At 37.0% G+C, this 17,814-nt stretch overlaps 1 protein-coding gene across 1 annotated transcript; it reads right to left on the bottom strand.

The window, feature by feature from the left end:
- Positions 1-377: 377 nt before the first annotated feature.
- Positions 378-5,770, bottom strand: LOC121303515 (tumor necrosis factor ligand superfamily member 15-like). Its single transcript, XM_041234246.1, has 4 exons — positions 5,332-5,770; positions 4,913-4,937; positions 4,428-4,490; positions 378-2,187 (listed from the first exon to the last, which is right to left on the bottom strand). The coding sequence occupies exons 1-4, from the start codon at positions 5,539-5,541 to the stop codon at positions 1,742-1,744; spliced, it is 744 nt and encodes a 247-aa protein (XP_041090180.1). The 5' UTR covers positions 5,542-5,770; the 3' UTR covers positions 378-1,741.
- Positions 5,771-17,814: the final 12,044 nt, after the last annotated feature.

Here is a 17,814-nt window from a genome sequence, read left to right as displayed (position 1 = left end):
TGGCAGGTGCAATAAAAATAAAACTTCGGACAGCTGTGCCCTGTGCAGAAAGGCAGCGTGGAGAAGCACATTATCTGTGTTGATTGTGAACAGCCTTAGACTCAGGTAAAGGAATACCCTTTTGACAAAAAAAGAAAAATAAGTTAAACTATTTTTTTATAACTACTGATGTTCACAGCATTGCCATAACTATAATTTATAACAGACGTTATTACATTGTGTGCAGGGTGTCTCATTGTATAAGAGATGTCATCTCATGCAGTTTAGAAGAGAGGACTGCAAAGCAAAGCAAACAGAGCAGTTCTGGCTGCTCAAACGGTGCGAAATGACGTGTCTTATACAATAAGAGTCCCCCTACACTTGACCTTTAACATTACAAATCATACAAATGAAGACTGTACTCAGGAATGGATTAAAAATAATCATGTTTTTATTTTTGTAAAATCTAACTTTTATACTGTCACAAAAAAGTTTATCACACACAAAAAGTTTATATATCACAAATAAGTTTATTACACCACAGCTTGAGTTTTAACTGCTCAGATTCAAGCTTATTAAGTTAAATCAAAATCTCTTCAACTAAAGAGATTGCTGGATAGGAATCCTCTTAAATATGTAAGCACGTCTTGTACTTGGCTTTACATTTTATAAAAATGTTGCAGTATATGTATATAATAAATCTTTTTTTTTTTAACCCTACAATGAGTAAGCCACAGATAAGCTAACCCACAATCTGCCAGGGGTCTGTTTCTCAACATAATAATTACAATGACAAGATGTCATATCTGTCCTGGCACATCTTATGCAAGTCTACCAAACAAAGAATTGCGTATTCATGAAACACAATAGACTGGTCTAACTGTGGCATCTAATAGGGAATGCTGTGACTTTGTTAGTGCATGTTTTCAAACTATAAGGAACAAAGTATATTGTGGAACCCCTATATCAAGTTACATTTTTATTTTGTAAATCATTCACCCCTACAGTATTGCAACAGACATTTTAGGATTGAGAATGCCAGATTAAGAACATGTGGGTCTAGCAATGTGTTCCTCACATTGTTTGGTAGACTGGACATTAATTTCCTCTTTTAAATATAACTTTTTTTACATTAATGTATTCACAAAATAAATATAGTTACGTGAGAATTAACATCCAACGTTTAAAGAGCCTTTAACTTGTTAGAAGAGAACGAATTACCATATATAAAAAAACATCAGAAAGTTTACGAACAAGATCTGCCACCCATCTGTGCTCGTCCAGTTCCAAGCTGACTGCCCTCACAACTTTGTCAAGTTGGGTATTAAAGGCTCAGTAATGGCTAGGTAACCCATTCCATACCCTCAGGCTGCAGTTCAGAACATTCCACACAAATTCACCAACTAAATGCTGCTTTAAAACAAGAAGCACTTTGTAATCATTTACGATTCGGATCTGTATGCAATTTGTGTTTTTTTTTTTACATACCATACAAATAGTGTTTTTGTTCTATCCAAATGAATTGGTAAATAATAAATGTAGTACACTACATACTTGTTGTATAACAACAGTAAATTGAATATACTTATGTACTATTGATATACGCATGCATGGTCATATCTTCTTTATAAACTTGAGCTTCATAATAATCAAGTACAGCTTGGGAGCAATTTACTAAATGTGTCATTATCTGAACAACCATGTTTAAAATACAGTTTGAAATTGTGAAATAGGGAAGAGGCAAAGAGTTTTTAATTGCCATTTAATCAAGCTGCCTGCTTTGCAGTAAATACGCACCAAAGAATGTTTTTCTCTCACTAGTTAAATCTACCAAGCTAATGCTACTGACATTAACTTTCAGCCTGTCTCCTTTATCAAGGTGAAAAATTGCACCAACATAAATGGTCTTTACCCACATACCAGTCTCGCACACAGACTTGCTGGCAGTCGCAAGCTCTGTGGGTACTGGGTACTTATCAGTCACCTTGGTGATGGTCTGCTTCAGCATCCTAGGTTCACATTTTTCTTTCTTGTAATTCTCACGAAATGTGACTTGAGCATAAACAAAGTAATCTCCACTTATGGGGAAGACCAGTGCATTGTCCTGGTAATCCAATCCATTCTTTAGGAAAGCCTGTCCATGTTGGTGTTCCCATGGTAGAAACTGATTTTCACCTTCTTCAGAACTTGTTAAACTGTGTGTCATCACTGTAATGAAAGCAAAAAGATTTTGTTTGCATAGTCAATTTAAAATAAACCATTAGTAACAGCCTTTATCCTGGATTAGTTTAGAATCACCAGGACAGTTTAAAAAATAAGAGTTTAGTAATGTACATGGGATTTAAATAGAACAGTGTGTTTAAAATAAATGCATTTGATCCTATGCTCATAAGGACTTATTACTGTAGAATCTCTCTATAAAACAATCTCCAGGATTGCTCTGAGATCTTAATGGTGAGCTGCGTTTGAACTCTTTCAGTACAGCAGGCATGTCAGCTACTGAAAAGGGCAGAATAGTAAGTAAACAATGGATTTCTTCAATTACAGACTATTAAGAAACCCCTTTAAAGAAATGTCTTCAGTCAAACGTCTTACCCAGGCGGCCCTCGGCCAATTGTGTGCCGTCCCCTAGGAACCCCCATACACAGTCAGCAATGACATAGCCTGGATTGGAGCCTGCGATCTCCAGGCTATAGGGTGCATCCTGCACTCCATGCGAACGCCTTTACTGGAGGTGCCACTCGGGAGCCCTGAGTGTTACTGTGTTATTATTTCGGGACTGAACACATGGTCTATTACTGGAGACACACTGCTGTGTAAAGCCAGTATTATTATTCAACCTTGCCAAACTGTGATAAGGAAAATTAAACAACTGTTTGGACCATGAACTTTATTGTGTGTCATTGTTTGGTGGACTGCATCACCTACACACTACTAACCACTTTGCTACAGCAGGCCATTGTTGTTTGTTTTGGTACTAGCTGTGCTTTCATGTACTTTCATGTGTTCATGTACTGGTGGCAGAGTTGAGATTATCAGTTTTATCACCAACCTTATTATACACGCGCAATCTTATTATACATGGGCAATCTTATACACCTGCAATCTTATTATATACATGCAATCTTATACACCTGCAACCTTATTATACACATGCAATCTTACACACCTGCAACCTTATTATACACATGCAATCTTATACACCTGCAACCTTATTATACACATGCAATCTTATACACCTGCAACCTTATTATACACATGCAATCTTATACACCTGCAATCTTATTTTTCACAGGCAATCTTACTTTACACAGGTTACCTTATTATACACCTGCAATCTTACTATACACGGGCAGTCTTATTATACACATGCAATCTTATTATACACCTGCAATCTTATTAAACACCTGCAATCTTATTATACACCTGCGATCTTATTATACACCTGCGATCTTATCTTATTATACACCTGCATTATACATGGGTCTTGTGCCCCCATCTTATTATACACCTGCCATCTTATTATACACCTGCCATCTTATTATACACCTGCAATCTTATTATACACCTGCAATCTTATTATACATGGGTGAGACTGACCTTCACTATATATTATAATAATATTACAGAAATAGCAATGGCAAAAACGTGTAGCCTCTGGGAGATTCATCTTTTTTTTTTTTTATAACTATACACAAAATTTCTACTTCATAAGCAATCTTATTATACACCTGCAATCTTATTATACACTGTAGGCCATCAATCTTATTATACATGGGCCATCTTATTGTACACCTGCAATCTTATTATACACCTGCAATCTTATTATACATGGGTCTTGTGCCCCCACCATGTACAATGAGACTGAAACACAAAGTTTACAGGAAAATTGTCATTCACTATATATTATAATAATATTACAGAAATAGCAATGGCAAAAACGTGTAGCCTCTGGGAGATTCATCTTTTTTTTTTTTTATAACTATACACAAAATTTCTACTTCATAAGCAGGAAAAAGACTACATTGTCTGTAAAAGTCAAAGGGATAGTCCCAATCTTTATTTTGCCCTTTCATTTACCCCTTGCTTCCCTTTTCTTACATTGGCTTATTCATCTACCTAGGTCTGTAGGATATAAGGGGAATTTCTCATCCCCAAAAGACCATTCATGAGACAATACACCCTGCCTAAATACTTGCTGCTATTTCGAGAAAAAAAGTTTAGAATTAGGCTACAAAATCAGTTGGCCTGCCCAATATGTTTCAGCTGTGATCAATATCACTAATATTTATCATTTTACAAACACGTTTAAATCATTCAATTCATATTAAAAGTAAGCTTTAAAACTGTATTTTAATAACGCAGAGCACTCATCTAAGAGCGACTATGAAGCGTGCAGTAAAGGGTTAATAGTGCTTTCTATCATTAAGTGGAAGCTTCCTTCATACCGGTCAGATGAGCTTTGGGTACCGGTATCTCGCGAGGCTGGGAAATCCTAGAACTGGGTGCACCTAAATTGAAGGCAAACAGAACCAATGAATGACGCAATGAACATAAACAAGTCATACAAAATAAGTTCCTATGTGCCATTTAATGTATAGAACAATATTTAGAGCAATGCGTTCAATGTAAAATAAGTGCTTTTAACCAGAGCCATTTACCTCTTGTTTATTTTCACACATACACACATTTTATATATATATATATATATATATATATATATATATATATATATATATATATATATATATATATATGTGGTGTGTGTGTGTGTGTGTGTGTGTGTGTGTGTGTGTGTGTGTTAAATAAAGAAGTTATTATTTCTAAGTTTTCTATTCATTTTTCTTTCCATCGTTATGTTATTCTTACCGGTATCTTGGTGAAACAATGCATTTACAATTAAGAATTTGCAATGAAGAATGAAAAAACTTACCGCTTTCAGCAATATTTAAAGGAACCTGTTAAAAAAATAAAAAAATAACCACTGAATCCAAACACATCAAGTATCGGGAATATTCACAGTATCGGATTAGGAAAGTTTCAGTTTTTCAACATGCCACCTACCTGCCCCTCTGAAAACACAGACTGTGACTTACTGTATATATTGTGATGTTAACAAGTCACGAATGAAGGGTTTACCCTTTTAAAAATATGATAATGCAATTATCTGTAAACAGTAAAGATGCACTTGCTTACAAACATCCTGTGGACAGTGCACATCCACCACCGTTACACATACCACCCAGCTAAAACAGCTTGTTATATTGGTCTGAACTGCCGCTAATGCCAACCTTAACTCTTAACAATGTTGTTTCCACTACAATCCCTTCTAGTTAATTAAACACATCTTACCAAAGCTGCCCCTGCTGCATCCAGTTTGATGAAAAAAATAAAATAAAACGGCAGGGTGATCAGCACCACAGCTGCAACCATGCTGCAAGCAACACAATACAGTATTTTCTTGTTTTCATTCCTGTCCTGTATAATCAGAGCCGCTAACAGTCCCTGGTCTGTCATCGTGGCTCTCTCCTCCTCCGGCATACAATCAAGCCTGAATTCCATGACTTTCTATATGCCTGACGTAACATGTACAATACAGAACGATTAATGCGAGAATGGTTTAACATGTCGCCCTCATTAAGACCCTTCATATATAGTTTCAACCCCCCCCGTCATTTAAAATGCGCCGCCTACGAACTGAAACCAGAAGCGTCTAACTTTGCTTTCACAAAAGGTAGGGGAGATTTGGAAAGTCCCGAAGCCGACCCCCATTCAGACTACATCCTGAAACTTCCTGCAGGATCTCAAACGGGATTGGCAGGGTGGAATTGCGCCCACGCGCCACGTCAGTGAAAGTCACTTACAATAAATATAAAAACGACTTAAGGTGAAATAGTTGCAACTCTTTGAGGGTGTGACTGGATTCACTACTGTGTGTGTGTGTGTGTGTGTGTGTGTGTGTGTGTGCGCTTTAATGGAACTAAACATCTTAGTTTAACTGTCCTCCTGGTTCTGCTATCCTACCATGCACCTTCAGCATTGACAACCCCTTCAGAAAAAGACCCCCTCTTTGAGGTCATCAAACCTTGACCTCTCTGCATTAATCCATATTTCAATTTAGTACACCTCAATTTTTCCAGTTTTTATTGAAATTTACGCAGTTTAATGTCTCCATATACTCTGAAATTAAAGCATAGAACAAATAAACAATTGGAGATAAAAAATAAATCATGGAATCGTTTTGTTTAACAAAATTTAATCTAAATTTTTGACTCATCAAAGTAGCCACCTTTTTCAGATATAACAGCTGAACACACTCGTGGCATTCTTTCTACAATGGAAATCAAATATTGTTCGGAAAGTTCTTCCCAACACCGTTGCAGAAGTTCCCACAAATGTGTTGCACTTGTAGGTTGCTTTGCTTTCACCCATCTGTCCAGTTCATCCCAAACCAGCTCGATGGGGTTTAAGTCTGGAGGCTGTGCTGGCCATTCCATGATTTGAAGCCCACCGTCTTGTTCTTTTCTTCTAAGGTAGTTCTGACATAGCCTGGAGGTATGTTTTGGGTCATTATCTTGCTGTAGGATGAACCCCTGACCAACTAGACGTATACCAGAGGGTATTGCATGGTGCTGCAAAATGCTGTGGTAGCCATTTTGGTTTAGGGTGCCTCTCACTCTGTGCAAGTCGCCGACTCTGGATCCAGCAAAAGAGCCCCAGACCATCATGCTTCCTTCTCCATGTTTGACAGTTGGTGTCACAAAAAGCCTCTTTTTCTTATTTTGCCATCTTAGCAATGGCTTTCGTACTGCCACTTGACCTGTCAAACCTGCAGCTCAAAGTCTTCTCTTCTTCACAATTGAAACTGAGACTTGCTTACCAGTGTTAAGCTGTGCTTGAAGCCGTTGTCCTGTGAGCCGCCTATCACGCAAGCTGTTGACTCTCAGAAACTTGTCTTCTGATTCTGTTGTGGCTTTGGGTCTACCAGACCTCTTCATATCAGAGTTTCCTCCAGTTTCCAAGTGCCTTTTGATGGTGTAGGAAACTATACTCACTGACACCTTGGTTTTCTTTGCAATTTCTCTAAAGGCAAGACCTACACTTTTAAGGGTTATAATGGTCTGTCTGTCTTCCTTTGTTAATTGCCTTTTTCTCACCATTATGATAGCAATATATTACTTCCTGCAGTACAATACGGTCCAAATAATGCTTAAGAGGGTGTAGTTGCACAGTCTGTTCCAACACTGCTTTTATATAGACAGAGGGTTTGAAAGTAATCAACAAAAGTTGGGACACCTGTAGGAATTGTTAGCATCAACTTTCAAGGCTTAATTTACTTCCATTGCTGCAGAACAGCTGTAAGTTGTTAACCCATTACTTGTTCCCTGAAAAAGGCCTTTTTGTATAACTCTGAAATGTACATTATTTTTCAGTTTTTGGTAACCTAAACTTTTTTTTTTAACCTCTGGCAGTTTACCGCTTACCTTTGTACCATTTTAGGTTATTCACTGGACTTGAACTGCTTAAATTTCAATAGAAACTGGAAAAATGGGGGTGTTCTAAAACTTTTGACCGGTAGTGTATTTAGGCCTACTAGTGCAGGAAAATAGAATGCCAAAAGCAATATTCTGTTTACAGGTGTAATTGTTTTAAACACACATTCCCATTTACACTTCTTCAAAAGACTCTGTACCTACATTGAAGAATAAACACTAAACGTAATGAAATACAATATTGGAGAATCCATTTTAAAACTAAAAATCAACACTTATTGACACAAACTAATCTTAAAACAAATTAAAAGCCTCATTTACTAAACATTTTTGACTCATTTTTATTATTATTATTATTATTATTATTATTATTATATTATTATTATTATTATTATTATTATTAAGCATGGAGTTTACATCAATGTTATTGTGCTACATTCAGGATTCCAACTGATCACATTGAAGGTAAATAACGTTTATATCAGGATTTCTTTGTTTATGTTTTTTCATGTGCAATGTGCTCAGTTTCTGTTACCATTGCAACAGACCCTTTAACTAGAAAAAAATCTTCATACTTAAGAATGTGACTAGTATTTTTGTCATACTCCTTCTTACATCATCACCTTCTTCAGTGCTATTTGTATCACACTAATGACAACAAGCACTGTAAAATGGACAATAATAGGCTACATTCAAAACAAAGATATGGACAACTCTGAAAAAAAATTGTAAACTTGTTGCTTTTCTGGAAGGAGAATCTGCCTCTAACCAATGCGTTATCATCAGTCGCATAAAAACTCTGTGCGTTATTCTTTCTTTTCGCTTCTTTTTCTTTCTGCTACTCAGTCAAGCGCTGGGAAGCCTAAACAGGAGTTGACGGCTTAGAGCCTGGAGGAAGGGCACGGATTTCCTGAGGTTTCCCCCTAAAAAATAAAACATATGTGAGTGGGGGGGAGGGGTTCCTTAACTGAGTGCTGAGTGGTCCGTATTTAGCTCTGAGGGGTGTGTTGTCGGATTGGAAATTCTGAGCTCTCTTTCCCCGGCACAGTCATGCTCTGTGGGACGGGCCGTGTCTCAGCTGTTGATTTTCATTAAATTCAATATTTGGGGGATAGGTGGCAGAGTGCCACTGTGGAGCATGTTAATTATTTATTATTATTCATTTATGGTTTGGGGAGAGGTGGCTACAGCCACTTCTTATCAGCGGCACTGGGGTGCATGTATCTGTTCATGTATTGTGGTGAATTAGTCTATTTTTAGAAGCAATGAGACATTGTATAAATACTGTGGACCTGTTACATCAGGCATACTGTCCACTCTGCTTCGAACAGCCCAGGTAGGGTGTGCGTATGCTAGCCTCCACTGTATCTCCTGGAGAGATAATAAAGAAATAAATAGTTTTCTAATAGCGATAGGGCCCTCTCGATGCGTGCTCTAGAGTGTGGTCGCGACGCATAACTCCAGTCACGTTCATCTACCACGTAGACGGGCTCTATCGCTTAATTACACGACCAAATGGTCGTATAATACCTGGCAATGCCTGATGTGGAGGGTCTTATTGCTTGTATACTTCAATCAATCAACTATAATTTTTATTGATTTTAACTGAATTTATTTATTAGGTTTTCCTATTTTTTTCTTTACACATAAGATTTTTTTTCTCTTCCACATAAGAACTCTAAAATGAACGTTCTATAAATATGGTCTTCCAAAACAATAAAATAAATAAAATAAAATGAGTGTACAAAACAGCGTTTTTAAAACTGTACACTTTCATTTTAATAAATAGAGAACAAAAGAGTTTGAAAATAAGATTTATTATTATTACTACTTCTACTATTATTATTAGTGTGCAGTTATTAAAAATGCTTCTGTGAAAATAAACTCAGGACAAATTCTGCAATTGTAATAATAATAATAATAATAATAATAATAATAATAATAAACCCTTTCCTTGGAAATTAACTAAACTTATACAGTATTGAGCAGTTATTAAAATTTTCGAGAAGGCTGCTTGTAATTAAACGGAACAGTTAAGGTGGGTACTTTCAAAAGGGTCCACCCGATGAAAGTTTTAGAGCGTATCTAAAATCCGATCAAAAAGAAATATATATCTATATATATATATATATATATTATATATAATATATTATAATAGATATACGAATATTATTAATTAAAAATGAATAACCTAATCACAAAACTGTTTAATTGAACAAATGAACCCTGTCCACAACTTTTGCAGCCTACCCGTTGCAGTGCACACAAACAACTTAAAACTGTTTCCCAATAAAATCACATATTGCACATGACCACAACCATCTCAGGGCACGACCATGTGTTGATTGACAAGGTGATTGAAGGCAAGAAGTAAAAAATGTGTTTTTTTTATGTTTATGTGTCATATTTCAATGTATGGGACAAACCTACAATTAAATGTTAACTTTTTTGTGTTTATTTTTTTAAAAAAAGACAAGCTATTTTTTGCAGTTTGTTCAGGTTAATTGATGTATCTCATCTAGTTCAGGGCTATCAAACTCAGTTCCTGGAGGGCTGCGGTGTCTTCTGGTTTTCGTTCCAGCCGAGCTCTCAATTACTTAATTGATCTAATGATTTGATTAATTGGACACATGTAACACTTCTCTCCAGGTCTCAAAATGTTTCATAGGTTGTATACCTTGAATCAAGTGCATTTTTAAAACCGTTATCTGTAAAAGACCTTGGAAAAATACGAAATATGTCCAAATGAACAAATAATGAGGTCAGTTATGTTAATTGAGAGTTTAAGCTGGAATGAAAACCAGAAGACTCTGGGGCCCTCGAAAAATGGAGTTTGACCCCCCTGATTAGTTGGATTGGTGGTATAACTTTAAAAGACTGAACTGTTTTCTTTGCATTATTGTTCGGGAAACAGTAGCAGCATTAGTGCTTCAGTAAAAATCACACTGTAATCCAGTTGCTGGTATGAATGTTGACTGCGCCTTCAGAGTTTCTGTACGGATGTTTTTTATAATGACATGAGGATGAGCTGTGCTGGGGCTTGTCATTTTTATCAAATCTATACTAGGTATCTTACGAAAGGTTTTTATTTTTATTTTTTTTATGCATAGGCCTACGGCTTGGTTTCAGTAAAAAAAAAAAAAAGTTGGACTAGTTTTGAAGTGACTCTGGACTATAAACACAGTAGAAATCTGGTAACCCTGAAGTGGACAGCAGAAGCAGCGTGACCTTTGGAAGAGCTTGATGAAGATTGACGGTCCAGTCATTTTTAAGGCTACTTTCACATTGGACATTATTTCTGTGCTTTGCAAACCAGAGTTGGACAATAACTGGATTGTTGTGGACCTAATTGAATGATCTGTGTAGCGACAGCTCAAACCTGCAGCATTACAAGTTGTACTACTTACAGCGACTGTAGACATCTGAGGTGCTCGCATTTTCTGGGATATTTTGATTTAGCCATTCCTTAATTGACATCTTATTAAAAAAGTTGACATTTACTTTAAATTACATTTTGTTAATAGCTGATAGATGTTTGATTTGTTTTTGTGATGCAGTTGCTAAGATTCTAGCATATATCAGGGATTATATCCCTCTAGCTCAACCATATTATAATGCATGGAATCTTTCCATTGAAGTGTAATATATATAGGGTCAAGTAATGGACAATCAAACGAGATCCTTTCTTTACAATATATTTCATTCCTATATTTTTTTATAAAAAAAATGAGATGGATTTACAGCGGGAGGTGGAGCTTCGTAGCCAGTTTCAAAGCCACGATTCTGCCTCAGTCCACCAAAAATATGCAGTTGTGAAGTCAGTGTGTTATAAAAGCTGCATGAAGTATGTGCATAAATTACGCAAGTACGCTCTGTAGCACTGGCACCCAGTAATAAAGTTGTCAATAAGCGGCACGCAGTTGCTCATATCAAATACCATTAACATTACAGTCTATGGGACAGGATTGGTTACCATGAAAAGCAACCATTGTCTTTATCAGGGTTGCTAATAACCGGCATCTACTGTGTGGGGAGTATTTGCGTCATGCTCTTAATAATAAAATTTTGTGATGTCAAGACAATTATTGTGTAGGATTTATAAGATAACAAGGGGATTGTCTTTAGAACCGAGCCCACTTACATTTTGTTGATATCTCACAAATTTTAATTTATATTGAACCAAAGACAACTAAAATGAATAAATATTAACATTTTGCCATAAAATAAATATGTCTGAACACTGCCTCTTTTGTTGCCCAAGAGAGGTTGCCAGAACTCCATCCTTGAACCACTCATGTTTCTTATCACTATCAACGACTTAGATAGAGGGATCATTAGCAAACTTGTCAAGTTTGCAGATGAAACAAAGCTTGGTGCAGTGGCTCTCAGCCACGCAGGGAATCTAAAAAGATTAAGACTGTATAAGAATGAGCAGTTAAATTCACTGTCAATAAACGTCATCAGTTTGCCTTATTGCACATAACATAGTATCTGTTAATGAATTATTGCATGGCTGGCAATTTTATTGTGGCAAATAGGTCTATTTTTAGAAGCAGTGGGACGTTGTACAAATACTGTAGAGCTGTTTTTTTTTACTGTCCCGATTCCTGCTCACAGTAAGTGGAATACCAATACTAGAGGTATAGTTTTGTCAGAATTTGACACATTTGAACTGAGTGGCTCTGAGTTTTATTGGCTTATACATATTTACTGTTGCAACCATAGTATCCAGAGGTAGAGAAAAACATAAAATAGACTAAATGAGTACTGAATAGCAACTTTATGTAGAAAATAATTCACTGTTGAAGAGATTTTGAATATTAAGAGGGCTGTCAAGAGCTTAATAAGACATAAGGTGCAGCCACGAACAATAATCATGCTCTGCACCATTTTAAACAACATGCCATTATTTATTCACACCACCATTGCTTCAGACACGGTGCATTAGCTGAACTCAAAGGGGTAGCGGCAGACAGGCTTGCTTGCCACTCATAGTAAACAAACCAAACTACAACTACAATTCATAGATATATGCATGTACTGTACTTTCGTTTACCTGAATACTTGCATTTGTCTTCACTGAAGAGAACTTTAAACAAACAACAACGCACAGAACAAAAAACTCACCAAACTCCTCTCCATAATGAAGCCCTGGGCTCTCCTTTCATGGAGTGTGGCTGCTCCCAGTTAGCACCAATTATTCTATTAAGGAGCAGCCACAATCTTACATGCTTTTTGGCAGGGACAGGAATTAATCCTATTTACTTTATAGACACAGTTAGTCTAGACTAATGAATTATTATGAAAAAAGCTAACTATCTAAGAGGCATGCAGTTCTTAACCAGCAAATTTCAATGAGTTTCACTGTGCCACATATCTGATCAATGTAGTTTGTGTTCTGCTGGTACTGTATGAGAGAATGTACACCAGTTGTGTGAACACCTCCATGCTGAGATCATCCATAACTTCAAAAAGGCTTGGTAATATGATTATAATACATGAACGTGTATTGGAAAATGTAACTGGATTAATTACTGTATCAAATAACTTTTAGTAAAACTTGATGAAATAACTATAAATAATCAAACTCATGTTATTTTATCAAGAATTTATTTAAAAGTAAACATGCCTTAATCTATATACCATTAATAAGCTTATTGTGATATACTCTTTTTTTTTTAACTTAGTCGTCGTCAATGGTGTTTACCCTTGTTTTCTCCCCAATTTGGAATGCCCAATTATTTCTTTTATCCCAGTTCACCGCTGCAACCCCCTGGCGACTCGGAAAACAGAGGCTAAAACACGCGTCCTCCAAAACGTGCTCCTGCCAATCCATCATCCGTCGCACTCCGGATCCACAGCGAAACCATCAGACCTACAGTGCCGGAGGACAACACAGATCTGAATGGCTCCACTGCAGACCCGCAGACGCACTATCAGCCACAGGGGTCGCTGGTGTGCAGTGAACTGTGGATTGCCCTGCCGACCTAAGCTCTCCCTACCCGGGCAGCGCTCAACCAATTGTGTACCGCCCCCTAGGAACCCCTGGTCACAATCAGCAATGACGAAGCCTGGATTGGAACCTGCAATCTCCAGGCTATAGGGCGCATTCTGCACTCCATGCGGAGTGCCTTTGCTGGGTGCACCACTCGGGAGTCCATGATGTGATATATTCTAAGATTGTGTGCATCATTTCAGTTTAGTGTGTGTGTGTGTGTGTGTGTGTGTGTGTGTGTGTGTGTGTGTGTGGGCGTGCATGTGTGTGAGCAAGTTACTAGCCACATCACAACCTTGAAGTTGCTGCTTGGTGTGTGAGGAGATAGGCGGTTCATATTTCAATTGCCTTGCTATCCTCATGAACGCAGTGAAAGCTTTTGACTTGTGTTTTGTGCTTAGAAATTAAGAGATTTACTTTCTGGCTTTTTCGATTTCTGTTTCATATTTGTGTACTTAATAAAATACTACTATTGATTAAACATTCCTTGTGTCAAGCGTGTGTATGTGTTTTCATAGTAAATCCTTTGAAATAATATATTAATAATATTATTATTAATTATTATTAAGAGAACTAATCAACCCACAGGTTTCAACCGGCATAACTTCCCTTGTAAAACAACTGGTAAGTACCTGTTTCAGCAGGTAACATGACGTTACGTGTTTAGCTCGTGAAATCTACAGATGTAGTCATAAACTTTACAAATGCCGGTCGTGGGAGTTTTAAAGCCTATATTGATTTTTTTTTAACTTAATGAAATGTAACCCACTTTCCACAATAACATTCCACCTTGCATGCATCAGAGTCTCTGTTATCTGGTAAAACAGTTTTAACTAATAAAGAGCAGAACTTGGAAAATTAACTTTTACACCAAACGAAAAATATAGTTGAAAAACTAACTTTTGCTGTTATAACATCACCTAAGAAATTTACACTAAGGATTGCATAATCTCCTGAATTACTGATATGTAGGGAAAGCAATTTGATTACTTATTTAACCAGTTCACGCACATACACAAGGTCTTCATAATCCAATACCAAGTGCAAGGTCTTCATAATCCAATACCAAGTGCAAGGTCTTCATAATCCCATACCAAGTGCAAGGTCTTCATAATCCAATACCAAGTGCAAGGTCTTCATAATCCAATACCAAGTGCAAGGTCTTCATAATCCCATACCAAGTGCAAGGTCTTCATAATCCAATACCAAGTGCAAGGTCTTCATAATCCAATACCAAGTGCAAGGTCTTCATAATCCAATACCAAGTGCAAGGTCTTCATAATCCAATACCAAGTGCAAGGTCTTCATAATCCCATACCAAGTGCAAGGTCTTCATAATCCAATACCAAGTGCAAGGTTGTATTCAGAAACTTCCAGGAGTGTAATAAAATAAAACTTTGGAGTGTACTGTGGCAGGAATGTATTTTTCTGCATTACTGCTGCTTGCAACTGCTTTCTGTCTTTGGCCACTGTAATACAGTCTCTGGCTAAGAGAACCCACCTCGGGAAGCAAGCAAAGTGTTCTCCAAGACGGAGTTGACCACCAGACACAATATGAATCAATAAATAAATATGTACTACTTGTCATGATGTACGTGCATCAACATATGACATAAACTGAATAAGTATGTGTATGGTAATAAACTATAATAATAAAGTAAAACACAAATTAACGTAATAAACTGTCAAACTAAATTGATACTACCCCTACACATGTTAAAAAATGCATCAGCAATATATAAGACATGCATATTATTTAACAATGGTGAAGCAACCTACCAGAATGGGAAACATCAAATTGCTTGGAGACTTGTGTCTGATGTTAGGTTTTTTAAGGAGCTCAAACAATTTCCAACTTTTTGTAGCAAGAGAAACAACGGCACATTCACCATTTTGTTTACATGCTATTTTATAGCAATGAGGTGCACTCGTAGAAATCAAAATACAAAACGAGTCAATGATATGATTTCATATTTAATAAACTAATCAGTGTTCCACAACACACTCTCGGGATGATGCCTTTGAAAAGACTGAATAAACCATTTTAATTTAAATTTGATGATAATAAGTTATCAGGTTACAAAACAGTACTGTATCCGTTGTGAACAAATCATATAGGTGTTCTTTTAAGCGAAGTTCCTGTTCCTTTAACTGGAGCAATGGGGGAAATCAGTTTCACCACAAGGGTGTTCCCTTAGGTGAGGTGTTCTCTTAGGAGGTGCCGCGGAGACCACTGTACCTGTACAGTCAGAATCTGCCAACTGCTTAGCAAAAAAACTTCTGGTTGACAACTGCTTCGCCATATTGTGTCTTAAAATAAATATCCTTTTTAATAAAGTGCTGCTTAAGCCAAATATGAAGCTTATTGCTGCCACCTACAGGACTGGAGCATACCTTAATCAAGGCTATTATATTGCACAAGTTTATTTTAAACAAGCAAATGTTTTACGGTCATTTTGCTGTGTAATAGATTACCACGAATATGCATGTCTGTGTCCCTTTCCCATTCTGTGCTTCCCATGAACGCAAGACAAAATATTTTTCCATCCAATTAATTTATTTTGCATCTAGGATGGAAAATTTTGCATTAACGCAACCTCTGAATGGTGTTAGCTAAACTTTCTAAGTAGTTATAAGGTAGCTTTTCATTTGAGGTCAGAGGTCACATACAATGACATTTTTTATAGTGCATATATGAGTTACTATATGTGTTCTTCAGTATTGTTAAATTTCAAACTTGTTCATTTGTTAATACAACAAAACACATTAAAATACACCAAGGAGTTTGTATCTGGCCTACTTTCTGCACACTTGAAATGATCAAAACTTTTAATAATGTAATAACTGCATTAATCAAATATGCATTAAATGTAGGCCTGCCTTAAATTACGTTTTCTAGTATTATTATTTATTAATCCTGAGAGTCACTTTCATCGCTGTCACTTCTTAACAGTTCATTATGCTCAAGCTGCTCCTCATCTTCCTCAGCTTCAATGGCAGTGACAGAAACCCGCTGTTTATTTACAATATTTGCCAGCAGACCAGGTGTGTATTAGAAACAGGTGATTATTTGAGATCCAGCAATTATTGAGTTTTACGGTAGTAGGGGAAATCTCTGGGAATCCGTGACTAAACGGACCGCCCTTCCTCCAGGTAGCTAGCTAAAGGTCTTATTATGGTCACAGAGAGGGTTATACAATATCTTCTTCAGCTTCTACCCCTGGCCCCTGGTTTTTCTCTGTATTAAGCTGCCTCTTGGTGTCCTTCTTTCTAGGATACACAGATTCAGCTTTTTCATCTTCATATGACATGCCTTTCAATCCTGGAACCGTGTTGCTCTCCTCTGTACTCTCTCCAAAGCCTCAATGTCTTTCTTATGATATGGGGACCAGAACTGGACATAGTATTCTAGGTGTGGTTGTGCCAGAGCATTATATAATTTTAATATAACTTCTCTAGATTTTAATTCAACTGTCTTGACTATATAACCTAACATTCTATTTGCCTTTTTATAGTTTCTAGTTGGCAAGAGATTCATCCACTACTACCCCCTACAGACTGATACCTCTGATGTTGGACTAGAGATGGGTATCTCCCAGGAGGTAGAGGGTGTGGAGCATTTGGTAGTGTACAATATTAGCAGGAAGCTGCATGCATGAGAGACTCAGAGACCAGGTATGCTGTAATCGAGAAAGAAATGCCTAACTGTCATAAAAGAAAAAAAAATTACCAAAACCAAGCTTATGTGAATCTCACTTCCTGTGTGTGTGTGTGGGCCCGTCTGCCCACATTTTTGTTAAATGTCCCAAACAAACTGCAACCTCGCGTGGGCCCCAATTCTGCTGTGGGCCCTACTCTATAACGTAATTTGCATATATGTTAATCCTGCCCAGACGGTCTGTCCCTGACGTGCCCTGGTACCCCATATGTACTTATTACCAATGAGGAATGACTGGGCATGGCATTTTCTCTTCATTTTACCCTCTGAAATAGGTTTCAGGCTCAGGACTGCCAAGGACAACGCTACATTGAATATTGTACCAGTCTTGGCAGTCACCACTCAGGAATTTTTTTGTTTTGGGGTAAAATAGAAAACAAATGCTCCACCCACCATTCAGCGTTAGTAGCGAATGGATCATATTTGGGATACCACTGAACCTCTAAGATGGATTGATCATTACAACCCTTAGCATATTTTAGATAGGAGACAATTACCTATTCAAGAATACCAAGGTATTTAGTGAGCAAGTAGCCTGAGTGAAGTTATCTGGCAACAAACTCCCCATCTTCAGTTTTACTGCTTTTTCCTAGAAAAATGATAACATTTCAGGGTACCATTCTACTTGT

Source organism: Polyodon spathula, chromosome 33, assembly GCF_017654505.1.
Source record: "Polyodon spathula isolate WHYD16114869_AA chromosome 33, ASM1765450v1, whole genome shotgun sequence".
NCBI lineage: Eukaryota > Metazoa > Chordata > Actinopteri > Acipenseriformes > Polyodontidae > Polyodon > Polyodon spathula.
This window is presented reverse-complemented; position numbering and strand designations above follow the sequence as displayed.

What these genes read in the sequence shown, in the direction of transcription:
- LOC121303515 (XM_041234246.1), bottom strand. Translation starts at nt 5,541, where the DNA reads ATGGAATTCAGGCTTGATTGTATGCCGGAGGAGGAGAGAGCCACGATG. An exon ending in ATGCAGCAGGGGCAGCTTTG is followed by an intron (nt 4,938 to 5,331) that starts GTAAGATGTGTT and finishes TTTTTTTAACAG; the next exon opens with GTTCCTTTAAATATTGCTGA. An exon ending in ACCCAAAGCTCATCTGACCG is followed by an intron (nt 2,188 to 4,427) that starts GTATGAAGGAAG and finishes CTTTCATTACAG; the next exon opens with TGATGACACACAGTTTAACA.